This window comes from Sebastes umbrosus, chromosome 5, assembly GCF_015220745.1.
Source record: "Sebastes umbrosus isolate fSebUmb1 chromosome 5, fSebUmb1.pri, whole genome shotgun sequence".
Classification (NCBI taxonomy): Eukaryota; Metazoa; Chordata; class Actinopteri; order Perciformes; family Sebastidae; genus Sebastes; species Sebastes umbrosus.
In genome coordinates, this window is record NC_051273.1 from 1,796,796 (window position 1) to 1,824,792 (window position 27,997).

General features: G+C 45.1%; 1 protein-coding gene and 1 long non-coding RNA gene across 4 annotated transcripts in view; one reads left to right on the forward strand and one right to left on the reverse strand.

Moving 5' to 3' along the window:
* Positions 1 to 2,043: 2,043 nt before the first annotated feature.
* Positions 2,044 to 27,926, forward strand: LOC119489016. Its single transcript, XR_005207073.1, has 4 exons — positions 2,044 to 2,193; positions 12,551 to 12,554; positions 24,424 to 24,427; positions 27,914 to 27,926. It is a non-coding gene; the product is annotated as an uncharacterized LOC119489016 (long non-coding RNA).
* The window catches only part of prdm5 (PR domain containing 5), a 44,901-nt gene continuing 38,031 nt past the window's right edge, over positions 21,128 to 27,997 (reverse strand). For all 3 annotated transcript variants that reach the window (XM_037771119.1, XM_037771120.1, XM_037771118.1), the window contains 2 exons: positions 26,450 to 26,554; positions 21,128 to 22,589 (listed from right to left, as the gene is read on the reverse strand). In XM_037771119.1, coding sequence (XP_037627047.1) covers positions 22,425 to 22,589; positions 26,450 to 26,554 — 270 coding nt within the window. In that variant the 3' untranslated portion in view covers positions 21,128 to 22,424. The remainder of the gene's footprint in view (positions 22,590 to 26,449; positions 26,555 to 27,997) is intronic.

Genomic DNA, 27,997 nt, shown 5'->3' on the forward strand with positions numbered 1-27,997 from the left:
CTCTCTCTCTCTCTCTCCGTCTGTCGCCCCTAAAAGTGACGAGTGAAGAGTAATGGGTTTCATAATGTGCCACAGAAAAATGACAGACTGTTGAAAAACACGAGGTGGCCGTCCAAAAAAAATTCAAATAACCAAACAGCAAACAAACATCAGTAATCAGTGTCCTGACATTACCCCTCCACGGAGACGATGAAGCCAGAGTCCAGCTCCAGAGCGGTTACATACTATCATTATAGCACTGTCTGCACAATAAAAGAGTGAAAAAGGGAAACCTAAAACATTGCGGGTTAGAAATACCTTCCCCCCCGAGCGTGTTTATATCATACCAGTCGATGTGCAGACAAGTCATTATGTAATAAAACTGGGAATGAGATAAACGTTTCATTCTGACTTTCTTTTGTTTGACTCGACCACAAAAGAGATTCCGCGCGGTATTCCCCGTTTAACGCCAAACACAATCTGACAACGTCGAAGAAGAAACAGCCTGAACATGATGAAGCATGTGGAGGTGCACAGCTGTGCAGGGGGAGGCAGGAAGCCAGGTGTCCGGCAGCAGAGCGGTCCTGACGGCTCCCTCTGATGCACGTGTAGGCCTCCGACACCTCGCCGTGGACCTGCACGCCGCGCTAACCGCTTTTACAGAAACATCTGGCGGGCGACAGGTCTTATTCTCTCCGCCTTCTTGCCAATTAGTGTTTCTCCGCACACACACACACACACTCTGTCTCTGCCGGCTCCTGCCAGGTCGGACACACAGCGACGCAGAAACATGAAAAGAAACCAATTTAAAAGGGGCTAATCTACCCGTTTTTAAACATGGAGTTTATTTTTACAGTCTCCAGCTGGACGTGCTTCGAGTGTGTGGAAGCAATCAGGAAACACAGAGAGAGAGGAATTATGGTCACAGATTCAATGTCACTAAGCCTGGAGGATAAACTGTATAAAGACCCCATTGAAGCCAGCACTGATCAGACTGTTTGGGCAATTGCCTGCAAATGGATGTCGCATTTTGTTTTTATTTGCTAAGGAGGAGGTCACTTTGCAAAAAATAGACCCGTTTGGTTAGAGAGAGCGGGCAACATGCCGATCATTAGCCCTCAAAATAAACCCACTTCAAAGTGGTGACTAAACGGAGACAGAAACACAACGTTTGTTTTCATTTGTCAGGCCTCTAAGAGTCGTCTCGCTGCCATGTGCCGGGGATTATCTGGCCCCGCTGTACGCATTCATACATTTTAATAATGTTGCTCGTGCATTAATGTTTTTATGGAGCCGTCGTGCGTCTTTAGCTGCAGTCAAGGAAGAACAGAAAGAGAAGTTTTGTCATACGTTAGCAGAAGAGAGGAGCCAGACTGTCCATGCTCCGTCTGCTAGGTTGTGTTATAATCTCCAGAGTTTGAGCCAGGACTGTGTGGGAGACGCTGGGGAGCACTTGACCAGACGCACACATACTTGCCAACCCTCCACATTTTCCTGGGAGTTTCCTCCCGAGGTCACAATTCTCCCGTCTTTCTCCCAATTTATGACAAATGATTCACACCTTTTTTTCCCTTTTTCGTTATGTCAACATGTTTCTGGCTCTGTTCAGCGTGTATAAGTTCTACTGTTAACAACAATACAGCTACGCTTCATGTTGTTTCCTTCCTGGGGGAAGAGAGCTGCTCGCGGTTTGAAGTGCGTTCGACGCCAAAGTTGGGCTTTGCTCGATGCAGCAAAAAACCATCGTGGTGTGGCGCAAGACGTTGGAAATAATGTGTTTCAGAGTGCTGTGGCGGCGTCGTCGCGTTCTGAATGGACATTCTTTGAGTGAGAGACCCCCCCTTAGTTGGCACTAGTTAGGTTTAGTAAAGAACTACATGGTCCCGCCTTGTGTGTCTCTTTTCGCTCTTCAAAAGCCGTCTAAAGGAGATTCAGAGTTTTGTTTCATTATAAATGTTGGAAAATAAGGACTGAAAATATGTTGCAAAGACTGTGAACGTTGTAGTACTGGATTGTAGAGTTGGACCGTTGAACAGTTTTTTGCCAGTTTTGTGTTCAGGATTTTTTAGGTGGGGCTAAAAATCATGGCTCGATGACGCACTGGAGTCATCCTTAACATAACTCCACCCATCTTCACAAACCTGGTTTTTGAAAACCAAAATAGAAACCCAGAATGTCATCCAAGGTCATGTTGGCTAGCTCAGTCGGGAGAGCGTGTGAGGGTCGTGGGTTCCAGCTCCACTATAGGCGTTGGCCACAACAGCAAGCACTTTGTCTCGGCCCCAGCGGCGAGGTCCGGGCGGGGGGCTGCGCGACGGGGTCGTTACCGGCCTCACACTGTCCACGGGCTGAGCCTCGATCAGAAGGACTCAGGCTACATTTCCCCAATCCACCAGTCGGACGGCGATTCAGCGCTGGGCTCTTCCCTCTTCGCTCGCCGCTACTGAGGGAATCCTGTTCTGCACCTTCCCCGCTTGTGGGTGTGGTTTTAGCCATGGATGTATTAAGAGAGGTTTCAGGCACCAGCGTCTCGGAGCAGACAGTACTGCTGATTTTCCATGATTTTGAAGCTAATCTTTTCTTTAATCATTCAAATTTGGCTGGGTGGTTAGTAACACATTTTTCTGTGGTGTGACAAACCCAGAATGCTTATTTGTTATTGCTTTACACGGACTTTAAACTATGTCACTCCCAGCGCACTTTCTATGAGCGTTTAGATTGTAGTTAATGGAACGGCAGGTGTGTTTCATATTGTCATAACTGCATGCATTGCAGGATTGTACATCTGCCTGCTAATTCATAGAAAACCTGACTGCTGCCATCCAAACATCTCCACCGACAGGCCGTCCGCCGAGGTGTTTGTCAGCCTTAAACCCTGTTTGACCGTGCCGATACCCTTCGTTCGCCCCGCGGATGACTCTCCTCTGCCCTCGCCGTTTGACATGTTGCTCCTCTGATGGATGTTAGCCATCTGGACAAGGTGGCCCGGCGCTTTCATCAGGCCCTCAGCAGGCAGGCGGGCCGATAGGGCCGAGGCAGCGGGACGAGCATCCCGAGGCCTCGGCAGCGGGAGATAAAACAACCGTCCCGTGTCACCACGCTAGGAGATAAAACAAGGCTCCTCTTCACAGATCATACATCAACGTTATGCCGTCTGACGCCAGGAAGCAGCAAGGCATGCTGGGTAGATGACACACCTAGAAAGATGGATCTCTCTAATCTGAGGAGTAAACACATAAATTATCCAGAGGTATAGTTAGTCTATATTTGAAGCCAACTTCCCACGCATAGCCTGAGAGATTTTGATCTTTATATTTATTTAGAGTTTATTTCACCAGCATGCAGATATAAATATATAAATATTAAACAGCATACGTCAGATTTAACCTTGGTGGAATTCATTACAGTGTGACAGTGACATGTCACTATCCTGCTGTCTGTCTATCTATAGCAGCTTACCTCATCACACTCTTCATCTGGGGATCAAAACACATCATCCTCACGTCTGTCCGTCCTCCTGAGAGCTGCAGAGGCACATCTCTTTAAGACCGACTGTACGGAGGTTTTTCAGAAAGCCCAGTCTCACTAAATGGAGCATCAATGACTCGGCAATCTGCAACTTATTCTGTGTGCAATCGGTGTGTTATTTCACGTCATGTAGTCTGTACTGACTGTAATCTAAACACATCCGTGTGCATCTGCTATGCTCAGAGCTGGTGACGTAGAATAAGGGAGAGAGACAGTCTTTGGTGGGAGGGGGAGGAGGTGGATGGGTCCAACAAACACAGGACTTTCAACCAGGGGACGGGCGTTTGTGTCCCAAAGTGTTGTTGAGCTATTTTGAAGTTACATTAGTGACGTGTTTTCCGTACTCAGATTTATTTCTCCAACTCAAGTTAAATGAACTAAACTGAAACGATATAACTCAGAGTGAACAAAGGCCAATACAGCAGAGAAAAGAGTATTAAAGAAAATGTCAGTTCACCTCTAACACTTAACTATTTCAAGCAAAAAAAACGACAAGTTGAACACTCTCAAAACAAAATATATAGATTCTAGGACAAAGCTTTCTGAGAGTTTTTCTTTTCAACGACATGGCGTTCAGTGACACACAACAAGTCTAAAATGCGTTATCATGACACGCAGAATGACCTTAAAATGTTGTGCTATTTACACGCCTTCTTCGGTTTCAGGAGACCCAAAACATTCTCATCCCGACTCGTCACTTACCGCCGAGGGCGTCACTTTGTTTCCGTCATCAAAACCACTATAGTTGGGTTTAGGAATGAACATAGTTGGGCTTGAAATGGCTACGTTTGTACAGTGAAAATGACGCCGACTGTTGTGACACGAACGATCAGCTGATTGAAACGTGATGCACAGACCTCGGAGTGACTCTGGACAATAAACTCAGGTTTGACCAGCACGCCAATGACATTCAAAAAAGGAGCCACCAAAGACACAAACTTAAAGGACTTTATGTTGCCCCCCCCCCCCCCCATCTCCTCCTACTGCTGTACCAGAGCACTATCCAGCCAATCCTACTAAACAACACGCCTTTGCACGCTTGGACATCATACACCCTCTCAATCCCCACCTCCCCATAATGCCCCGCTCCGGGCCCCGGTACAGATGGTACTCGCTTTAGGAAAAGCTTGATACCGGTCTTCTGGATGAAAGCCCTGTGTTTGTTGGACCCGTCCACCTCCCCTCCCACCTGCACGGTGTGTCTTTTCACTCTTTAAACTACTTTCTCTGAGCGCTTACTGTTGCTTCGGATGGGTTTACATTGTAGTTAACAGAACACCCGGTGCGTTTCACACCGGTGCTAAAGATGCCTTGTGCGGCGGTTCTGGATGCTGAGAGGCTGGGAGATGTTGACAAACTGTTCAGAGGAGAAACAGAAGAACTGTAAAGGTCTTCGTCTTTCACCTTTTTATTTTCTCAATAGATTCTGTACATCATGTCTCTCTCCTGAATGCCATAAACAAACAAACCACTGAGTGTGATGCAGTTTGATCCTTTGTTCAGTTGCGGTTTGACAAACACTTGACATCAGAATCTCCACTCATCCCTCCTCAGGTCCTCCTCATCCCTCCTCAGGTCTTCCTCAGGTCCTCCTCAGGTCCTCCTCATCCCTCCTCAGGTCTTCCTCAGGTCCTCCTCATCCCTCCTTGTGTTCTCAACCTTTCAAACCCGATCATACCTGATTCCTTCTGTTCTCGTCTGAACATGTGGAGCCACCTGTCACCCTTCTTGTCACTAAACTAAATGTGGTTTTCATCCCTCTAACATAGTTTATATTTTTCCTCCAAGCCAAACCGCGTTCTCCTCTTTCCATGACTGCTGTAGCTGGCCCGCTGTGAGCCGGTGCTCAGATGCCCGTTGGCTCGCAGGAGGACTGTTTATTTGGAGAACTGGCACTCAGCACTGTCTCAACAACCTCCCAGTCAAGTGCACCGCAAAGCTTTAATTACTGCAGTTTGAAATGAGGCTCCATTAAAATGAATGACCTTCATTAAAGTGGTATTAAGGGACAGATGCCTTCGCTGGTGGGGTGAACATGCAGTGAGACGGGGGGTGGGGTTGTGGAGGGTGGAGCGGAGGGTGGAGCACTTGACCAGACGTACAAGTGCTTGAATAAACAGCTCGGCAGGTTTTTCTTTCTTTCGCCCTCTTTGAGCGAAGCCCCACTGAGACCGCCTTCCAGATTACAACCACCTGGCTGTGCGTCCTGCTCGCCCCCCCATACCTCAAACATTCTAATCATGGATGAAATTCATTTATATGTTTCGATAATTGTGCCTAATTGTTTCTTTGAAGGGGACTGAGACCGGCAGCATCTGGCTGACATCTGGCTGGATGCTTGAGAGAGGGACTTTGTGCCCGGCAGGAAACCGCCGGCCCGATGGCCTCTCTATCGTCCATTTAGCCTGAATGAGCCTGAATGAGCCTGAGTCGTGCCTCTGAGGTAACGGAGCCGACCTGGTGGCTGAGTTGGACGAGGTACCTGAGCACAGAGAGTGTTTGAACCCTACTGAAGGTGTGCCGTCGCCAGCGTTGGCTGGAACATGTTCTTCTCTTTAGGAATACAGCAGCCTCGACTGCTCCAGCTGGACTTCCCATTTCTGGTTGTACAGTGCGTTCCATATGGCCCACAGACCCACTGATGGTATGCACTAACACACATACTGCACTTTAGTGTATGCACGCAGTAATGAACACACAACGATGCATGCGTTCACCAGACTCTCACAGACCAGAATCCTACTGTAGGAATCAGCTTCATCGTGGAGGATTCTGCACCGAACCATTTACATTACCAGCGCTCAGTGCCAGAGCAGGAAGTGGCGTGGCCTTTATGTAGCGAGGTGGAAACTAAAGCTTGCCGTGGTGAAGCCAGTGCAGAAAATGACTTCATCACGGCTACATTATATGAGTGTTATTGTTGTTTAACCCTAACCATACTGTATTTTATTTGCTGTCACTCAAACCAGGAGATGTTACATACCATCGCTGTGGCCATCGTCGCTCTTGCTTTCAGCAGGTGTTGTGTTGCTCAACGTGGCTGCTCCATCGGTTATGGCGTCCATCGTTGAGTTAAAAAGAGGCTCTGAGTCTATAACGCGTCTCCTTCACCGGGACAGAAGGACAGTCGGTCTCCTAACACCCTGTCCAATTCGTCGTAAAAAAGAGCAGCTCTCCCTCCATCTTCACGGAAATCTCTTCATAAATCGGTAGCGATATGAATCATCGAGTTTCCTTTGTACGAACTCTTCAGCTCAAATGTAAATGAGGCAGCGTGTTTTTTGTGTAATCTAACCACGAAGGCATTTTGTGTTCTTTTGTTCTTCTTCTCTCTTCCTCTTCTCTTCTCTTCTTGTTTGCCTGTTGTCGTTTAAAAAGACACCGTTGGTGCACGAATGAGTAGCCTACGTACTTCCGTTTCCGCTGAGTACATAGGCGGTCCTTAATGTGGCCAGGACGCATTCGCGTACTCACTGCTAAAAGAATGCAGCCATATGTGGCCCAGACCACCTCTGAATGTGGTCTGAAATATCCGATCTCAATGCGTCTTGAGTGCGTTCACACCTGTACTTAGAGCTGTCCATTTGTGATCGGATCACTGAGGACGCATGTTAATACCCGGTCTGAACAGGGCCACTCTCTCATGTTGACTACAAGGCAGATGTTGTCAGTGAAACGTGCACACAAACCCGAGTGCAGTCGTTCCCACGTAAACACAACCTTCCCCCAAAAGCATCCGCAGATACAAACACAGGTCGCCATTGAAGAGATGATTATTTTCTCTCTCTCTCCTTGAGTGATATTCTCATTCACGCTGAGAGCCTGTCAGTCAGTCCCCACCAACCCCCCCAACAACACATCCCCGCCTCATCATTGAGTGTCGTTGATGCTGACATGTCACATCTGGAAGCTCTTCCCTACATGTGCTGCATGGACATTTCTCTGCTCACTTTCCCCTTTCCCAGGAGGGCTGATCGAGAAGCTCCTGTAATGATGTGAAAAAGGAGCCTGAGATCTCTCCACACAGCAACAGCTCTGGGCTAATGAATGCATTCTGGACACATTCCTCCCCCTGATGTTACGGGATCACTTTCCTCAATAGGTGGGAGAATAAAGGGAGATCAAAATGGGAGCAATTTGCTGCGAGTCCCGGAGTCTTTAACACCTCGTTTGTTCCGAGGGGCTCTTTGTGTAAGGTCAGACAAGTGAAACCTATTTTTAAGTTGACAAGGATGAGACTCTTTGTGGCATGTGTGATAGCTGAGCATCTGTGATCTCAAAGATGTTTGTGGAACATTTGACACTTGTTGGCTTAGCAGATGGCGACGGAGCTACTTCAAGTTTCCTGTGGAGTATACAACCCAGTCGCCAGGACATAGGTTGGTATTGTGTGTTTCTGCAAACCACGGATACGTTCAGTGTCAACGTTTCTGAACCAAAAATACGTTTCATATCAGCCTCGTACCACACTTGCAGAAACCAGGCGGCAACATCAGGGTCTGAAAAGTGAAGCCGAGGCTGAAGTGCTTTAAACCTGCGTTCTCTCTACCAGCCAGCAGGGGGCGACTCCTCTGGTTGTATAGAAGTTTGATTGTATAGAAGTCTATGAGAAAATGAGTCTACTTCTCTCTTGATTTATTACCTCAGTAAACATTGTAAAACATGAGTTTATGGTCTCAGTCGCTAATTTCAAGTCTTCTTCAATACAGCATGATGATCATTTAGTAAATGATGGTCCCATTTAGAGTCAGATAGACCATAAAGCAGGGGATGCTTTAGGGCGGGGCTACCTGGTGATTGACAGGTCGCTACCATGGCGTTGTCCGTTCTGGGAGTTATCCGTGTTTTCTTCTTAGAACTTTAACCCTTTCACAGTGTGTTTTCAGTCTGTCAAAGTTAATTATAAAATTTTTGGTCACCTGAAAATATGTTATTCAGCGTTCAGCTGCTCCATCCTCTCGTGTCACTTCTGGTTGCAAAAAAACAAGATTGCGACAGTCAAAATGCCGAACTCGAGGCTTCAAAACTGTAGTCCACAAACCACAATCTACGTCCACTTCTGATATACAGTCTATGATTTTACAGTAGATTTCTATAATAAAGATGCTCTGAGGCCGCTGTTCTGTTCTTTGTGTTGGTTTCTCAGTGACGACCAGAAATTATAAAATACAATCAATATTTGTTTCCCTCTTCAGTGACGGACAAGAGAAACTAACACACATGAAGACACTTTTCATTTTATAAACAGGCACTAGCTGTCCCGCTGGCACTGGACAAAGGACACTAATTGTCTCGATCATGCTGTTATTTGTTATGATGATTATACATAGAGACATATTTTGATGTTTTAAAAACCAACGTGGTCTCACGACAGAACAACGGCCTTCAGATGGACATCTGGTCGGACTCTGGAATCACTGAACCTGTTTACGTGCAGATGATTGTGTTTGTCTTGACGCACAATGTGACGGACACGGAAGTTGCAGTAACGCCGTTTGGCCACTACGAAAGTTGGGATCGATGGCCGGCGCTCTTCGGTCTACACGGCCAAAGTGACATGACACCATCAGACACAGCCCTTCGCAGGGGTTCCATGCAGCAGGTTTGTCCGTGCACATCCAAATTCTTCTAACTACGCAGACATGGATGGGTGGAGAAAATCTAAAAAAAATTAGTGTCGGTGTGCCGCGAGGAAAAATCTGCACAGAGTATAAAACTGTGATCGTCCTTGCGAAAAGTAAAACCAAGACTTTAGAGTACTTTCTCGCTCTTTATACTCGTTATTACACAACGTAACTTTCAATAACTCCATATACTACGTTACTTGCTCTGACCGTATGCAAAACAACGTCCACGTTCAGCGTATCCGTGCTTTGCAGAAAGGTACAGTGCCAACATGTTATCCTGGCGACTGGGCTGGGAAAGTCTCTGCTAAGTGAGCTGCTGCGCTGTTAGAGGCGAGGGTAGTGTTAGAGGCGAGGGTTGTGTTAGAGGCGAGGGCGTTCCCTTGGCAGGAGGAGAGAATGAAATAATCATTAATACGTCTGAAGGCTACATGATGTCATGCACGGTGAATAAATGTGGCTGTCAGGCCATATGAGACGTTCGCTGAGAGAGTGACACTTTGGGCGATACTGTTTCACAAAGACACAGATATGTTACACACTGTAACACACACTGCACACAACAACATAAGGTGTGTACCCACACACACACACACACACACACACACACACATGCAGCCCCGTCCGTTGACAGAGGCCGGGATGATCTGCTTCCAGTTAGGTTGCACTCTGTTCCTGTTCGGCGGCTGTACAAAGAGATGGATCCAATTTCAGGACATGCTTTTAATGAAACTCAAACTGAAACACGTTTGTGATTGGAGAACAAAGGCGGAGAATCAAAAGCTGTTGCGGAGGTGACCCGGGCTAAAGCGTGCTCACGGCTCTAAACACCAGCTCTTCACTAAAGACCGACTCCAAACAAGGCCCCTCCGAAGCATCCTGTTCCCGAAACACGGCGAGGACGCAGCCCGGACTTTCTACCTCCGCTATCTAGGATTACTATTTGTTTTGAAAACTCCACGGCATATGGATAAACTACCATTTAGGTTGCTTATGACTTCCAGAGATGTAAAGGCCAAGAGCTGAGGCTACCGAAACCTCGGGAAGCTTTGAAGACCAGAAACATTTCAAAAAATCAATCTCAAACATGTGTCGTCTTACGCAGCATGAAAAGTACACACCGTCAATAAAAGAAACAGCTCTGTGTTTGTTTGATATGTGTCAGCTATGAAGGGAAAGATTTCTATGGTTAAACTGTCTGAAGCAATCCTTCAATGTTTTTTGGGAATACATTTATTTACTGTCATGCAGAGAGTTAGATGAGAAGATTTATACCACCCTATTGTACATTTACATCTACACCCAGCAGCAATCAGCCTAGCTTAGCATGAAGACTGGAAACAAGGGCTCGACTGACTTTTTGCAAAGGTAATCAAATCTGCATACCAGCGCTGCTAAAGTTCACCAATTAACACATTATATTCTCATTTGTTAAAGGGACTATTTGTAACTTTCAGAAATGCTTCTTAACAGCGACACCTGTGGCCGTGAAATCAACGAAAGTCAGCGTCGAGCTCGCGCTTGCTCGCTCTAAATATACCTGAACGAGCATCGCTCAACACAGTGAGGCGACACACGTCAGCTAAAACCACAATATCAATGTCCAGCCCTGGACACCAAAGCTACGGTCTCCCCTGTGTCTTTTGACCACGGCCGGGAGGCTGAAGCAGGAAGAGTTAACGCTGTTTAACAGACGGGCTTCACTAGATACAACCAAGAGGTTTTGGTGCTTCTGTGTAGTTTGTGTTGGAATCTGAACAGCGTAGCCACACGCGAGCGCGCATGAGACACCGACCCGCAATGATTTATAAGAGTGTAAGTGTAAGAAGTTACAGGCAGTACCTTTAACATACAGGACTACATTAAGTCAAATCAATCAAGTCAGTTTATTTATATAGAGCACAGTTTAAAAACAACCAAAGTGCTTTACACAGTAAAAAAGGAAAAAAGACAGAAATTGACAAATGACAAAAACACATCTTGGCATATCTAACACATCAAAAGCCAGAGAAAATAGGAGCACAAAATCCCTTTCAAATGATCCGTATCAACGTCCCGGAGGTGATCTGAAGTCCAGGAGGACGGATCATTACGTCCCCCTACAGAGACCGCTATGTTCGGTGTTTTCAGCCTGCACCTGTGGCCGGCCTCGTCCAGAGCCGGAGCAGAGAAAACAAATACAGTAAATAACCGCCGCTCCGCTAAATGGAGCTGAAGAGTGGAGACCTCACTCATTACGCCGTGGAGAACAAGAGGGTTTGAAACGACTTCCAGCACACAATGGCTCTCAGAGTGTGAGCGGTCTCCAGCTCCGGTGTGCATGAGTAACCTTGTGATGGTATCACTTTAAACTACGTGTGCTTGATAAGAAGAGATGTGAGAGCAGTGACTGTAAAGGTTTTGGTGCAGAGGTTAAATATACGGGTTGCCCACATTTGCCGGGAGAAACGAGCGGAAAGTCCAACACAAACATCATTGTGTGCTATCGAGGCACAAAGACTGAGGGTTAGTGCATCAAAGACTCATTCAAGGACATGGAGGTAAACTGTCTCAGACACAAGCTGAAACCTGAGAATAGAAATGAGGTCTTTCTGCATTCACTATCTGGTTATGTTCATTTTAAAAAGCAGCTCTTTTTTGTGCAGGTATTGTCTTGAAACGCCGATAAAACTATCTGCAGACAAAAGCAGTATTTTTCTGTTGAACGTTCCGCCTTGAAATCCAGCACTTCTTCTCCCCGTCTCGCTCTGCGGACAGGATTTTATTTATAACAAGGGCTGTAATTTATGAGAATGTGAAGGCCCTGACTATTCCATAACCCGGGTCAGACTCACTCATTCTTCAGCCTGACAGGGCCGGGCTCCCGGAGTTATGGGATCAAGGCTGATGTCTAACAGAGCACAGCTCGGTGGGGGGGTGGGGCGGGGGGACAGGTATCTGCACCTCCTTATTTTATCAGCTCTCCAACAAGTGAACATGAACACGGGCCCCTATAAATCATTCGCTTCTGATGACAGCCCCGAGGCAGCGAGGCAGAGCGCCGTCTGATGTCGTACATGTGTGCCATCTTTTCTTCTTCTTTTTCTCTTAGAAGAAATGTAGCATGACAGACGGAGCTCTCCTCGTGCCTCTGTGAGGCTGAAGTACACCTGCACAGTGTGAAGACTACATGGTACAAACTACATGTTTATACTGCATTAGCTGAAGGGTCGCACTCTGGACCTCCAGGAGCCAATGGGAGAAGAGTAGCTTCCCCAGCACACATGTATTACAAAAACTAGGATGCAATTATATTAAGAGGAATAATTTACCTCAACAGTTCTACAGACGTCTCTTCTATAATGGTAGTCTATGGGCTGTTGATAATGCTATTTGGGCCACAGTTGCAATACGGCAAGATAAACTGGCGCCTTATTCAGATCTGTAAAGGTCCTGACACACGGCCGTCGGACAGTTTGGGGCCGTCGGTGAGCGTCTGTCGGCCTTGTATTTGTGGTGTGTCCCGCACCGTCGGCTCTAGTCTGCTGCAGTTTATTCAGCCGATTCAGCATGTTGAATATATATATACATATATATATATTTATGTAAAAGGGCAATTAAAAACATTCAAAATCCAAGAGAAAACTCCCTAAACCAAGCTACATAGAATAAGATTCTAGTTTAATATTAGCATTAAATTGGATCCTATTCTATTTTTTCCACACTTTGCTAATGTTAAAATGCTAATATTAGTTAAAAAACATTAAAATAAGTAATACTGTGACTTTCATGGCTCTTTATTTCACTTAAAACCAACTGGGCGTGGGAGTGGAGCAGCCTTCTTCTATGCAGGAGGTCCATGACCTTGATTCTGTTTCCACTCTCCTGTTTCTGTTAACGGGAGAGAAAGTGAACACACAAACATGCACGCTTGTTTTTCAGTGTATGCATATCGTGTGTGTGTGTGTGCGTGTGTGTGTGTGTGTGTGTGAGGGGGGGGGGGGGGGGGGGGGGGGGGGTGGACAGATATGGTCACGGTCAACAAGACAAGAACAACAGCTTCATTACATTTGTTTGACCAATAACTTCCTGTGGAAGATAGATGTGTTTTGGCACGGCAGCTGTTCGCTCTGACAACAGTCACTCCCCTCGCATGATGTCCTTGTATGGCGGGGGAATTATCATTCAGTGCACGTACATATGTATGTGTGTGTGTGTGTGTGTGTGTGTGTGTGTGTGTGTGTGTGTGTGTGTGTGTGTGTGTGTGTGTGGTGTGTGTGTGTGTGGTGTGTGTGTGTGTGGTCTGGGTTAACAGGTTCAGCGTGGCTAATTCAGAGGGCCCAGACAGAAACCCCGGTCCCACCTCACACTTTTCAGAAGGGCCACAGACACTGGAGGCCTTTCTCCATCAAGTTAGCGTCCTTATGCATGTTCAGCTGTGTGTGTGTGTGTGTGTGCGCTGGAGCGAAACGTAAATCAGCACATGAAAGGTGTGTATCTCAGCGTTGCTCCTCCTGCTTCTCTGACAGGAAACAGACCCTCGCCGCGGTGTTCGGTTTCCCCAAACTCACACAGGACTCCGTTTCAAACACGGGGAACGAAAACTCAAAACAGAAATGTAGCATGAGTGGGGACAATAAGGCCAATGTTATGTCACTAGTAATTAGATTTAATCCCACAGATTGCTCACTGCTGTTCCAAAAAAAAAAAAAGATATTTTGCATCTATTTAAATTTCTGTCATCCAACACACTTATGTTTCATATTCACTTCAAAAGGTTTTAAGTAGAGCTTAATCATTTAATTTCAGAGTGAATCCTCCTCTCTGTGTGTGTATGTGTATGTGTGTGTGTGTGTGTGTGTGTGTGTGTGAGTGTGTGTGTGTTCCTGCAGTGTTCCTGCAGTGAAACTCCTGCTGCTCCTCCGGCCCAGCAGGAGTTATTTGTGTTGGGCCGTGTGTGCAACACATTATGGGGGCTGACACAATAACAGCACCGTGAGGGGGTGACGGGAGGATGAGCAGCAGTGTGACCAAAGAGAAAAGAGGGGGAATTATGGCGCGTCTATCATCACGTTTGCACAACTGTTTTGGCTAGACCAGTTGAGTCTTCTTCTGTCATCGCTAATCACCTAACAATAAATCGCTAAGCAGCAGTCGGAGGGAAGGAAAGAAGGAAAGAATCAGAAGGTCTGTGGTGCAGCGTTTTTTAGATAAATAAAAAGAATGGGTTGAATTTGGTTTCTGGCAGCTCCTCATAGACATGTCTCCCCCCGTTGTGGGTCACATTGAACCTCGGCGAAGGTCAATTTCTTATTGGATTTACCCGTTTTTGTTGCATGTTTTCTGCCAAGTTGAATTTTCTCCTCAGACAGCTGAGCGTTGTTTCTTCAGCCCCTGCAGGCTGCGTATTGTGGTGTAAGATCACACGTTGTAAACGACCAACCTCGCCTGACTTTTATATCTGTTTTCTGTTGCTGCGATGCCACAAAAAGAGACGTCAGCCCGATGTGTATGAAGTGAGGACGGCGCTGTAGTTCCTAATGAGGCTGAGGAGAGACGGCACCCAGCAACAACGTGCTGACAGAAGTGACCAACACTGAAGCTGCAGAGGTGGACCCAACACTGACGGATGTCTTTAACCCCTCAGACTCTCAGAATGAGCCTCTATGTGCCGTAACTCACCGCCGCAGGGCTTTTCATCTTCACAGTTAAAAGTCAACATTCTTGTTTATTGGAATAAGCAGCTCTACTCGGCGTAAGCTGAGCCAGTCCAACCTCCCAAAGAGGACAAAACTGAGGACAATTCTTTCCATCCTTCTTCTGGAGCGTTTCCCGGGCAGCGTTTAGCCTCCGTATGTTGTCGACTTCTCGTCTTTCTCACGAGTCTGTGTCCGAGGCACCATTGTGCTCCAGAGCTTCAAATGTGGTTCCATTTCCTGCAGGCACTTTAAACATAAACAAGCAGGGCATGCTGTTTCCCCTCAACATATACGTCTATTTAACAGCCCAGCGTCCAGGAAGACATGCTGGCATTGTACCTTTCTGTTAACCACAGTAAGGTTGAATGTGGACTGTTTGCATCCAGTCAGAGCAAGTGACGTAGTACGACGAGCAGCCATTATTGAGTATGGTATAATAAGAAGCGAGAACGTCCACAAAGGGCGGCTGGGAGGAGTGTTGGGTCTACGCTTGTTATGTAACGTTATGTAAGAGAGTTCGCTAAGGGCGTTGTTATTTACTCACGCTAGTTACATCGTTTTTATTTCAACACAAAAAATGATCTTGTTTTATAACCAAGTAGTTTTGTAGCCTAAAACTAACCAATCGTTTCACAACGTTAACCACGTGGCATTGTGCGTTTCTGCAAGTGTGATACGAGGCTGATATGAAACATATTTATGAAACATATTTTGAGTCCAGAAACGTCAATATTCAACGTCTCCTGTGGTTTGCAGAATCGTACAATGCCCGCTTTCTTTTCTGGCGACTGGGTTGCTATTATAGATTTTGCAGGGTCGACACATGTTCCCATTTTGTTTTGCTAGAAGTGATTTCTACTTTAAGGCACCATGTTTTTGGCCACTTCAGCCGGAGCAAGCTGTGAACACAACATCGACATATTAACACTTTATGAAGTTGATTTGGCAAATTCATTAGTAAACAATTAGCTTTTCACACATCTAGCAGACACAAATAAGACTAGCATAAATTGGAGTCCAATATTCCCTCTCCTTTTAGGTCTCGTCTGGTCTCCACCGACTCCTGAGAGAAATATCTGTCTCTTTAGCTGCTGAATGCTCCACTCTGTTCACCAGCTAGTCGCTGACTGTAGCTGTGTTTCTATTCACATATCTTTATGTGCATTTTGACGTCTTGTATTAGAAAAATCTGTATGGAATCAATTGCACAACAAAAAAGCTTTTCTGCTCGCTTTGGGTGTTTTTTGTCTGTGTTGAAAGAGTTGATGCTCTAAATGGATTATGAAACGCCTTCGCCGAATAACTTCTAACGTAGCGAGCATTAACTCACATGACTGATCAGCTGTTTCTGCTGCCTGTGTCTTCCTGGATATATATTTATATTATATATCATATTATATCGTCTGCAGACGATATGAAACATGGAAGATACTAGCTGAAACTAAAGAACTATTGAAACAAATTCCTGAAGCCCTCTCCATTTTTCTCTCTTTAGATGGTCGATGCGACTTGTTTTGTTTCTGGTTTGCAAAGTGTACTTCTTCTTCTACTCTGTTTACTGGCAGATTACAGCCATGTGTAGCCTGTAGCGCCAACTTCTGACCAAACTACGCTGTAGCCGAGTTTATTCGCTCCAAACCAGTTGATGGGAACGCATCTAATCTGTATTTCTTTTTTGTGACATTTCAAAAGTTTGCTTAAAATTCGGTTGCCAGTTGAATGGAAACACGACGAGTGTCTGTCTGCTGTTTGGTAACATACAGTTGCTTTATATGAGCTTTTTCACTGAAAACTGTTTGCTTGCATTTTGTGTTATCTCTCCTAAATGATTAAAGTTTGGGGCTGTGTGTAGGGTTGGATTTGGGGGGGGGGGGGGGGGGAGTAGCTATGTGCAGCTTAATGATAGTTCCTTTCCCAATTTCCTCCTAATGAAATAATCCCTGTCTACCTGACCTGATAGTTGCCTGGAGTGAAGTCTGGAGATTAAATTAGAACCATCTTGTAAATCAGACAGAAATATCGTGAGAATGGTGTGTGTGTGTGCGTGTGTGTGTGTGCGTGTGTGTGTGTGCGTGTGTGTGTGTGCTGTGTGTGCGTGTGTGTGCGTGTGTGTGTTTCGGCTCGAGCCCTATGGCCGTGTGTCAAGCATTTGACCTTTTGCTGGTTTTCAGTGTCGAAGCTTTTTAGGTACCCAGAGTGCCGCAGTCTGTTTCCATGGAAATGTGGCTTTAAAGGAACATCCATCACCGGTGAAAAGGGTGACCCAGAATACCCAAACACGCCCTGCCCACTCGTATTAAAATTCCTCGGCATGGCACTCTTCGCCCGGGCACACACATTCCACATCGCTCCGGTCAAGGGGGAAGTGGAATGGAAAAGGGCTACCCGTTGCTGTGGCAACGCCGGGCCAAACACAAGAGGTCAGACAAGCGTGTCCGTGTCATTCCTAACGTGACAGCGGTTTCGCCATAAAAGCCCGGGCCTCGGCGTGGTAATGATACTCCTGCGCGGTGGGCGGGGCTGGCCGTCGGGCTCTGCGGACACTGGTCGGGGCCCAGTCTGGCCACACTCACTAACGGGGAGGCAACACAGGAAACCGGGGCTTCCAGTAAAAACATGTAATTAGAAACACATTGACTGGGAGCTTTGGCATGATACACCCAGCAGGAAGGGAGAGACACAGGCAGGCAGGGATGCAAGGAAAGTGGAGGACAAGATCAGTGGGTCACTGGGGAAAGTCCCGTGAGGAAACCAAAGGTTGGGAGACCAAAATGGAAAAAGCGGAGACATGGATGAGACGCATCGCTGCAGACGCAGAGAGAGCAGAGCGATAATCAGAAGCAGAGATATCTCTACACCCGGTCTGACCTGACATGTGGCTGACAATAATATTCCACTGTTGGAAATCCCGACTACTACTACTACTACTGTTTACAAGATGCCGTATAAATGCTACTGTATTTGAGAGTGCGTCAGTACGGCCTGGAGGCTTCACCACTAACAAGCAGGCGGCGGGCAGCACAAGCTCGGCGAGGCCGGGCGACTTTGAGCCACGCCCTGTATGGCCACGCGGTGAACCGAGCTCCAGAGGGAGAACGGGTCACATGTGATCAGAGAGTCATCGCTAACCGATCTAACCGAGCTCTCCTCTGGAGAGCAACGTTGCCAGATCTCACAAGAGAAACAAGCACGAGCCTGAAAGAAACAACTCTCCCCCCGAAACAAGCGACCTTATCTACCACAATATGAGAAGAGACAGGCGGCCACTTCATCACTTCATATATGTGTATGAATTTATTTTGGATTGCATTTCATTGCATTTCATTGCATTTTTAGCTTGTACCTTTTTTAACTTTGTCTATTCTTTTGTTCTTTCTTGTCTCACCAGATCGGCATGATGTGCTCGTATATTACACTTAAAAAAACCCACTTAGTACCGGGCATTGTGAGCTAAACTCCATCAACCCGGCGAAGCTTTGTCGAGGGATTGGGGTTGTGTACGGATCCTGCGACAGGTCAAACTAGAGCGGTATAGAGGAGAAAGACAGGAGGCCAAATAAGCAACTACACTTATGAACAACCCAAACAAAAATGCAACCCACCACTACCAATATTAGTAAGCGACTTTTCAGGAAAACAAGCTCAAAGTGTCTTATAATAAACAGACTTTGCAACTCTGCTGGAGAGCCTGGCAGAGGCTGAGAGCAGCGCCGAGACATCGTGCTGTTCTGACCTTAACCGAGATGTTTCGTTGACTAAAGTATACTTGGCTTATACCTGTACTTAATCTTTTGATCAAGATATACCTAATTATAAGTTAGTATACTTGTAGTATAAAAACTATTTAACTAGCAGTTTGTGGAGAGTATACCTTAAAATGCACTTTCATAAACTATAAAGTGGGCTACAAGTATATACAAGTTTACTTGCAGTATAAAAACTATTAAACTAGTAGTTTACTTAAGTATACTTTTATAAACTAATAAGTGGGCCAATATAGTCCCAAGAAGTATTAAAGCAGCACGGTTATAAATATACTACTAGTACATGGATATTAGCATACTTTGGAAATATATACTTGAACTTTACCTAAATATACTTCATCAAATAAACTTGAAGTATACTGCTTTTTGGTAAGGGTTTCGACGGGGGAATGACGAGACATGTCCACATTTTGTTTTGCTAGAAGTGAAACAGTTTTTAGTTTGAGACATGATGGACTACAGTTAGCCTCATAGTGGACTGCATTTAGTCTATTTGAACCAGCATTTACTGACTTTTTTGGCCACAATTTGGCAAATTTGTTACCAAACAGTTGGCTTTTACACATCTAGCAGACACGGTGCAACATTAGATTAAACTGGAGTCCAATATTCACTCTCCTTTTAGGTCTAGTCTGGACTCCACCAACTCTTGAGAGAAATATCTGTCTCTTTAGCTGTTAAATGCTCCACTATGTTCACTAGTGTTTCCATTCACATATTTCTATGCACATTTTGAAGTACTAGAAGAGCTGCATGGAAAAAATTCAATAATACTTCCTCAATTGCCTTTTGTTGAACAAGAGTTGATGCTCTAAATGGGATGTGGTACATGGGTTAGATGGCCGAGGTGACTTGTTTCAGAGACTTCCTGCTGTTTTTGAGCAACGAAATGTAATCAAACCAGTAATGAGTTAATTATTAAACAAACAGCACTCGCTCAAAGAAGTGAAGAGAGACATCCTGGAGGAGTTATGTGTTTTTAGGGAAGACCAAAACCACACACAGAAAGATTTATTGGGTTGGAACAGCGGCTCGGTCGACAAACTTCTTGATGAGGACGACTTCACTCCAGCGCTCGTGAGATTCTCAGCGTTAAATCGTGAGATATCAGAGAGTCTCTGCGAGGGGGACGGACGTGAGAAAGAGTCCCCCGCGTCCACAGAGAGAAACCATCAGAGGAGCTCTTTACAGCGTGGCTTTACAGATCAGGCGAGTGGTGACTGTGGCCTCGGTTAAAAGAGAGAAGAAGCTGCTTTAATTAGCCCCTCGCTCTCAGCAGACCGCCAACCCAAGAATAGAGGTTAGATTAACAACGAGAACCGAACACTTTTAATCAACTCTCAAAGCATCGCCTTGCACCCCCCCTCTCACCCCTCAATGTCAACAGTTCACAAACACATAATCAGAACGGGCGGAGGAAATGGACGTTTGGTAGGTGATGAGGTTTTATACATTTCAAAATACAAAAGTGTGAAGTGACAATTCACAGTCGACAGATGCAGAATAAACAGCTGGAACATGTGCGTTAATCACAGCAGGGGCGGTAAACCAGGAAGCAAACGGGTGTGGACATAAAACAGAACTCTATACATGAAATACTGTATTGAACAATAGTTAATAAACTTAGTGTAAGGCACAATAACCCAGTCAGATGAAAACATACTCAACAATACAACACACACAGTACTTTGGATTTTCTTTTTTGTCCTTAAGACAGTTTGGAACGCAGAAACAGTAACACACTTTAGGTTGCGGGAAAGAAAAAGATCATCTTAAATTAATAATGCAGGTTTTAAAGTCAGATTGTACCTAAAAATCTGGTTTTACAATCAGTTCCAATCAGCCATCCCATAGAAATAGAACAGGAGTAGAACAGACATTCCCATTCAAACTTCCGTATTTACTAAACCGACATGCTAACAGTTTGGGAGTCCCGTAGAGAGTTTTCCTCGCAGTAAACTTATTGTTGTCTGCGACTACGAGAATTATTTTTCAACTTTAGTTTTGAACCCGAACAATCTCTGTCACATCATGTTGCTCGCCACAGCCAGGGTATTATGATTAAAAATGTGGAGCTCAGATGGCGTGGAGAGGAGGTCGTGTTGCTCGGGCTCTATCTGTTTGGCGTGGAGAGGAGGTTGTGTTGCTTGGGGTCTATCTGTTTGGCATGGAGAGGAGGTCGTGTTGCTCTGGCTCTACCCATCTGGCGTGGAGAGGAGGTTGTGTTGCTCGGGCTCTATCTGTTTGGCGTGGAGAGGAGGTCGTGTTGCAAATTTGTGATTTGTGATTTTGGGCTATACAAATAAAATTGACTTGACTTAACTTGAGATGACATTTTTTGGCGAGGATGGAGACTGCGGGTGAAACACTGAAGGTACATGTCCACAGGGGCGTTTTTTTATCTCACATCAACGGAGGAAGGGAAATAACTCTGGATTCAGCTTTTAGTGCGTTTTACAACTTTAAAAACTTAATTTTTAAATAAGGACTATTAGAGTGTTCATACTGGGGAGTTGATTCACCTAAAAAAAATTATCCGCTGAGCTACAGACGTCTCTTTCCCAATGTAAGTCTATGGGAAAAAGTCTTTTGGGCCCAATGGCATCATGTGACGGACACGGAAGTTGCAGTACCGCTGTTCGGCCACTACGAAAGTTGGGATCGACAACCGGCGCTCTTCCTCGGGGGCTTGGCTGATGCGCCCAGCTTTCAAACCAGAACCAACATGGCGACTCGTTTGGAAACTTTCCTCTCTCATATTACGAAAAAAAGTTCACGGAAATGTGATTCTGAAAACATTGGAGGCGTGAGCAATCGCTGAAATCTGTCTTTATTTTAGATCGACAACGGTTAGTTTAAAAGTTTCTAGGGAGTTTCCAGAGGCGGCGATGATTTGCATGAAGTAGTCTAGACTCTAGACTAGCACTTTATGCAAATGAGGAGTGGCCAACGTGACGCCCCGTCTCTTGAATCGCGTTGCCACACGACCAGAATGCATTGCACGGCTGCTTACATAGACAATGAATGGGAAGCGTGGAAAGGACGGAGGCTGTGGATCACACTTGACAGCTCAACTGACGTGTGGTGTCACCATGACAACTAAAAATGACCACAGAAAGCAGTTCACTGTCCGTTCTACTGCTATTCTACTTCTATGAGCCATCCCATCGTACAACAGAAAGTTCTCTTGGGGCCATTCATAACGTTTTAAAACCCGAGTAGATCTGAAGAAGGAGCATGAAAGAGCGAGGACGGCGTGTTTATACTCTCTGGGCCGTCCTGTAAATACAAACTCTCACTGGTGAGCTGTTTCAGATTCTGTAGCTGGTGAGCATTACTGTCTTCACATTGATCTCCTGCTCAAACATCCTGTTCTAATACTTTTATTTTGAAATAGTAAACGGAGCAACATGGTTTTTGAAGTGTGCTCTGGGGCTTAACAGCAACAAGAGTCTAAATATTAAACATGCTTCAGCGCCACAGAGCAGGTGTAAACATGGAGAGAGCGTACAGGTAAAACAAAAAGGTCTTTGGTCACAGGTGTTGTTTGACACATGATGTACAGTAATGTGTTGAGACAGTTGGTCAGTAGATGCTCCAGTGGAGGAGGTCAGGCTGTAACAGTATGAACAGTAACACTGGTTAGAAGTCACACAGACTAGAACGTTTTCCTTATTCTACATGTACGTATCTTTAATAACAACATCTCTGCTATCTATCTATCTGTGTGTACAGTATGTACAGGCCATACTGGCTGCATGAAGCATGAGGCTGAACTTTATCTGAGGAATCAGATATCATTCCTCAGCCAGTGGTTCATAATAATAATAATAATAATAATGATGGTGGCTCTAGCTCTCCGTCTCCCCGTGGACGTTCTCCATGTGTACTTTGAGGTAGTCGTTCCTGGTGAACTTCTTGTGGCACAGCTGGCACTCCGCCATGGGCCGGTTCGGGTTGTGTGTGAGCTTGTGCCTGCTGAGCATCTTCTTCAAGCTGAACGACAGGTCACACACCTGGAAAACACACACACACAGAACATACCGGGTTTTAATAGTAATGAGGCGAGGCACTGTAGACCAAAACGTTGTTTTATCATGCTCAGATTTTGGGCTATTTTGTTTCCATAACATGTCTTCTTTCAGACTAGTGTAAAGAAAACATCCAAAATACATATCTAGATGTTTATTTTACTACTTTGCCTTTTTGCGTCTGTAGATTTCTCCTAAATTCACCAAAAGTTAGCATTAGATAATGCCTCATTTGCATATTTAAACATATGCAATGTGCAATGCAAAGGGAAAATCGTGCAGAAATAAATAGTAAATAAATGCATGAATAAATGAATAAATACATTTAAACATAAATCAAAATAATATAAAATAAAAATAATTGTCTTAATGTCAGTAATCAACAGGGGATCTATATCTATTAGTTAATATGTTAACCCTATTCACCTGCAATGTGTCTCCTGCTGTCTGTAGAGTTCAGGTCGTCTCTCAGGCTCAGCCGGAGACACACAGAGATTGATTGTAAATCGGACCTTGGCGACGGATATCGCTCCTTTCTTTCTTTCTTTCTTTTCCACCAGTAGCGAGAGGGAATGCATGCAATTTAACATCCATCATAAATGTGCCTTTTTACACTGAACAAATGACTCCATCGTCCTCTATCAATCACCATAATCCACCACTGGCTGCTGTTCAGCTGCAGTTGAACAGGTTGCTTCAGGACTCACAGCGTGTGTCCTCCTCACTCCATCTGTGAAGACCTGCAGTGCAACCAATTACATTCTAGAAACATCTCACACAGGCTTTACATCTGTAAGTCCTGAGAAATGTGAATGAAATCATTTTTTGGTTTGAACGAGGGATGTCAAAGTTAACGAGATAATAACGCGTTAACGCAAATTAGTTTTAACGCCACTAATTTATTTAAATGCTTGACGCAACTTGTGATTTTTAGGTTGTAGCGGCTCAGCTTTAAAGCTAGAGTGAAGATACTGGCATCATATGAAACTAGAAAACCTGATGAATCCATCAGTACCAGCCATGTCATACTAGCTGGTAGTGAAGGAGGTTCAATAACGCTCCAACTGTTTTATGCTGAATGCAGTACCTGTGAGGGTTTCTGGATCAATATCTGTCATTGTTTTGTGTTGTTAATTGATTTACAATAATAAATATTTACATACATTTGCATAATGTCGCATTTTTGAATTTAAACTGAGGCTAAAACTGGGATTTTATTTTCGGAACAAGTTGTGTTTTTCTTTTAATGTAAAAAAGCGTTTTTTATTTTACTGGTTTTAGATTATGGAGATGTTTTGTACGTGCACGCCTCTGCTCAATGCCTTCATGTGGTTGATGTAGCTCACCGTGCATCCTCGAGGTTCATTACAGTTTGTAAAGCTCTGACTCTCCACTGTGAGTTGTACTCTCGGGTGGGATGGCCTGCACAGGCAACCCGTAGGCTCTCCCATTGGTACATCTTTATATATAGGAGGTGATTCTGGGTCTGCTCCCACAATACTGAAGTGTTTTTATTAAAACATTGTGGACACTATTCACTGAGTTCACAGGACTTATTTGTGCTCTCTGTCCCAAAAGCTCAGACAAAAATTGGGGAAAGGGCTTTAGCATATTCTGATTCTGCACCCTCAGTCTGGAATCTGCTCCAAAATGAGCTGAAAATCAAGAAGCTGGTCTCATTAAACATTTTAAAATCTAAAAAGAAGGCTTAAGAAACAGACTCTATGGCATGCCAATGTTTTCCAATGTTGACCCAGCTCCCCCCATTTGTCTTTAGATAGTTCTCTTTTAATGCAAATTAGTGCTTTTAGTGTTTGAGAACTGTGTTTGTGTCTCTGTTTGTGTCTCTGTCTGCAACTTTGTTTTCTTGCTGCTGACCGTCTTGGCCAGGTCTCCCTTGGAAAAGAGGTTCTTAATCTCAATGGGACTAACCTGGTTAAATAAAGGTACATTTTGAACGGATAAAAAATGTGCGATTAATCGTGATTAACTATCTGAATCGATTGACGGTCTTAATTTGAACCCAATCATAGTCAAAAATGAGGAGATTCCTCTCATATTATTATGTGGTCGGTCCAGAAAAATCTGTTTTTCCAACCATTGTTTGGTCCAGAGTGGTTCTATGTTAATAATTATAGTGTGTCGTTAGTTTTCCAGGTGATTTAGACACTCGTTCTATCACGCTCTAGCTTTACTATCCAAATATCTTTCAAACAATCAACCAATCTGATCCAGCGTCAGTAAACTATTAGAGCTTTTCTAAAGAGCAGCAGTGACAGGAGCTGATGGGAGCGGGGGCGGGGGGGCGGGGGGGCCTCCTGGTCTCATCGTAACCCAGATGTTACTGGATGCTTCTACAACATTGTTAATGCCGTTATGACAGACTCCGCTCACAGAGCCCCTCTAGCTTTGTCTGGAAAATGTTCCTGGAACCGTGCGATCCTTTTGTCTCACTCAAAAATCCATCCCCAAAAATAAGATCCACATGTTATTTCTATTATCTTTAGCGTAGAATTATTTACATGTCTCGTCCGCAGCTGGGGGAAAAAAAAGCAGCCAGATGAATGTTGGGAGAGACACTTGGTGCTGACGCTTCGCTGGCGATGAATAGGATACTGATTCTGTGGTCTGAAACAACAACGCGATGCCCGTTCTCTGGTCGGGGAACTTGAGGCGATGCGGCGGATTAAAGGCTTATTAGGGTGTTAAAGCTCAGACGAGAAGCTGAGAGAATCCAGAGTTGGGTGATGGATTGTTTCTTGATGTTCTTCAAAGAATTAAGAGATATTTGGATTCCAGGGTTACGATCCAAGAGTATCGTGGCACGGCTGAGCTGTCGAGGACAAACGCTTTCAAAGTCTGACACGGTGGACCCCCCCAAGAGTTCTCTGTCCACATGTTTTCAACATATCTGAGTAATGTCAACAGAACTATTGAAACTGTCTCTAGCTCCTATTATTATTCTGTCTTACTTCTATTTTGGGGGATAATCATGCAAGTTTTGCAAACCACAGTTCCCATAAATGGCTGGATGTGCTTCTGGATTTTGGACGCTGTGGGCTACAATTTCTTTTAAGCCTGTATTTGTTTACATTTTGGCAAAGTGGCACTATTACAAGTATGCTGAAGTCGCTGTTATCACCTCCTGTTTGCAGGGTTTCCATGGATGTTCGGACAACTGTCACTGGATTACTTTGAGACTGATGAAAACTTTAAAATGTGATCATTCTCAGGCAAGTTCTGCACTTATAAGGTTTGTCTTTCTTTCTATGATTTATGAGTGGATTTACGAACATTGATTTGAAACATAATGATATGTTACAAAAAGTGTAAGTCACACTGAATCTAAAAATATGAGATTTGAGGGAGTTATGATTCCAAGAAGAAGTTGGTTGAAGTCACCTCATGCAGCAGTTTGAAAACATCTTTGGTCCAGAATAATAGACGTCTTGTATCCGTCCATTCATCCATCACATTAAAACGTTTTCATTTTCATAAAATGTTAATAAAACGCAGCATTCAAAAAGTTTGTTTCCAACATCTTCTGTCACATGTCGTCCCCCCACCCACCCCCCCTCAGTCTCTGAGACTAATTATTACTCCTACAGTATTAGAAGCAGAGGGTAATTTCTCCCTCTGATCCTCTCAATGTGTTTACGTGAGATCAGTCCTGTCGTCCCCTCCAGAGGAGCCAGATCGCTATCTGCCTCTTACAGAGCCCCCCACCCCCCCCCCCCCCCCCCCCCTCCTCACACATCTGGCCTTGTGCCATCACATATACACACACGTGCAAGAATGGAGGGAAGACGGCGGCCGGTTCGGAGGTAAAGTAGAAAGATACTCACGTCACATTGGAAAGGTTTCTCTCCCGTGTGCGTCCTCATGTGCTCATCCAGCCCTCGTTTCTGGCTGAAGGCTTTATTGCACTCGCTGCATTTATACGGCTTCTCCTACAGCGACACACACACACACACACACACACACACACACGTACAGTACAGTATATACACAATACATAAAACAATACTTCCCCAGTTGTTGCTCACATGTGGGCAAAACCTGGAGGAGGATTTGTGTCCATTATGGCGTATAGCGGGGTAATGACACACACATGTGGAAAACACAAGAAGATGTGGTAACACACACACACACACACACACACACACACACACACAGATAGCCCTCTCACTTCACACCGCGGCGTACTCCCTCTGAGTTTATGAAGATATGAAAGGTTGTACAGCCCCTGCAGTAGGGAGGAAATGACCGGCGTAAGAGGCCATCAAAAACACATGGATTCCTCAAAAGAGCAACGAAAACACGGCACAGAAAATCCCTTTGAACGCGTATCAGAGCGCTGGCACTCTGGGGCTGTAGAATATCACTCCTCTGTCTCCACACCTCATCAGTTTACCAAAGAACATTTCCTCTGCGCCTCTCGGAGGCCTGGCTCGCTGTCAGTCAAAGCAGCTATCTCGCCGTGGGTGTGTTTTTACAGAACATATATATGTGTGTGTGTGTGTACAGCAGGGTGCACGGCCTGGACGAGTAGGTGTGTCCTGCAGCGTGAGGGGAAACGGTGGTGACACCTAAAAGACTTGAAAAGTGTGGAGATAGCGGGAGCCGGTTCCCAGTGTCACTCACTCTTTGGGAAGCTGTTTTCTTGACGAGTCTAGGCTGATAGCAAAAAGAGCTCTACCCAGTTTAAAGCTTAGTTGTCATGGGAACCGGGTGAATGCAGGAAGTACGGGTCCTGGGAAAGGCGCTATCTTGTGGGCGGGGCGAGGAGCGCCCAGTGACACGGGATACAAAAGGAGGTAAAGATCAGGTTCACTGCATGCCAGGCTTTAAGTATGCAACTGTTTACGTGAATGAATGAAGGGGAGTGTGTGTGTGTGTGTGCGTGTGTGTGTGTGAGAGAGAGAGAGAGAAACCCGCCTCGAGGACTCTGTGATCTGATGCTTCTCATTCCATAAGGCCTGAGTGCTTCTTGTATGACAAAAAGAAGGAAAACGAGGGGTCAAAGTTCAAAGGTCAGGAAACACATGGATGGATTTAGGTGTGCGGTGTACCCAGAATGCATCGCTGTGACCCTGGTAACATCGAACATCTGTACCTGGCGACCTTCACTCTCCAGCAGCTGTTCACCCTTTGACCTCTGACCCGACCTCTCTCTCTCTCTCTCCTCTCTGAATTTGACCACTCTCAGTGAAGAGAGCTCGTCTACAGACGCAGAGATGGACTTTTGTTTATTTGCTCACGTCTCGTGTGTCACGGTAAATATACAAACGGGGGTATTTGTAAAGCAGCATGCTAACAGGAAGTCATTGAGCTCTATTAGGCTTCAGGGTGAAGCTAGAAATCAACATGAAATACAGTTTTCTGTTCTGCTC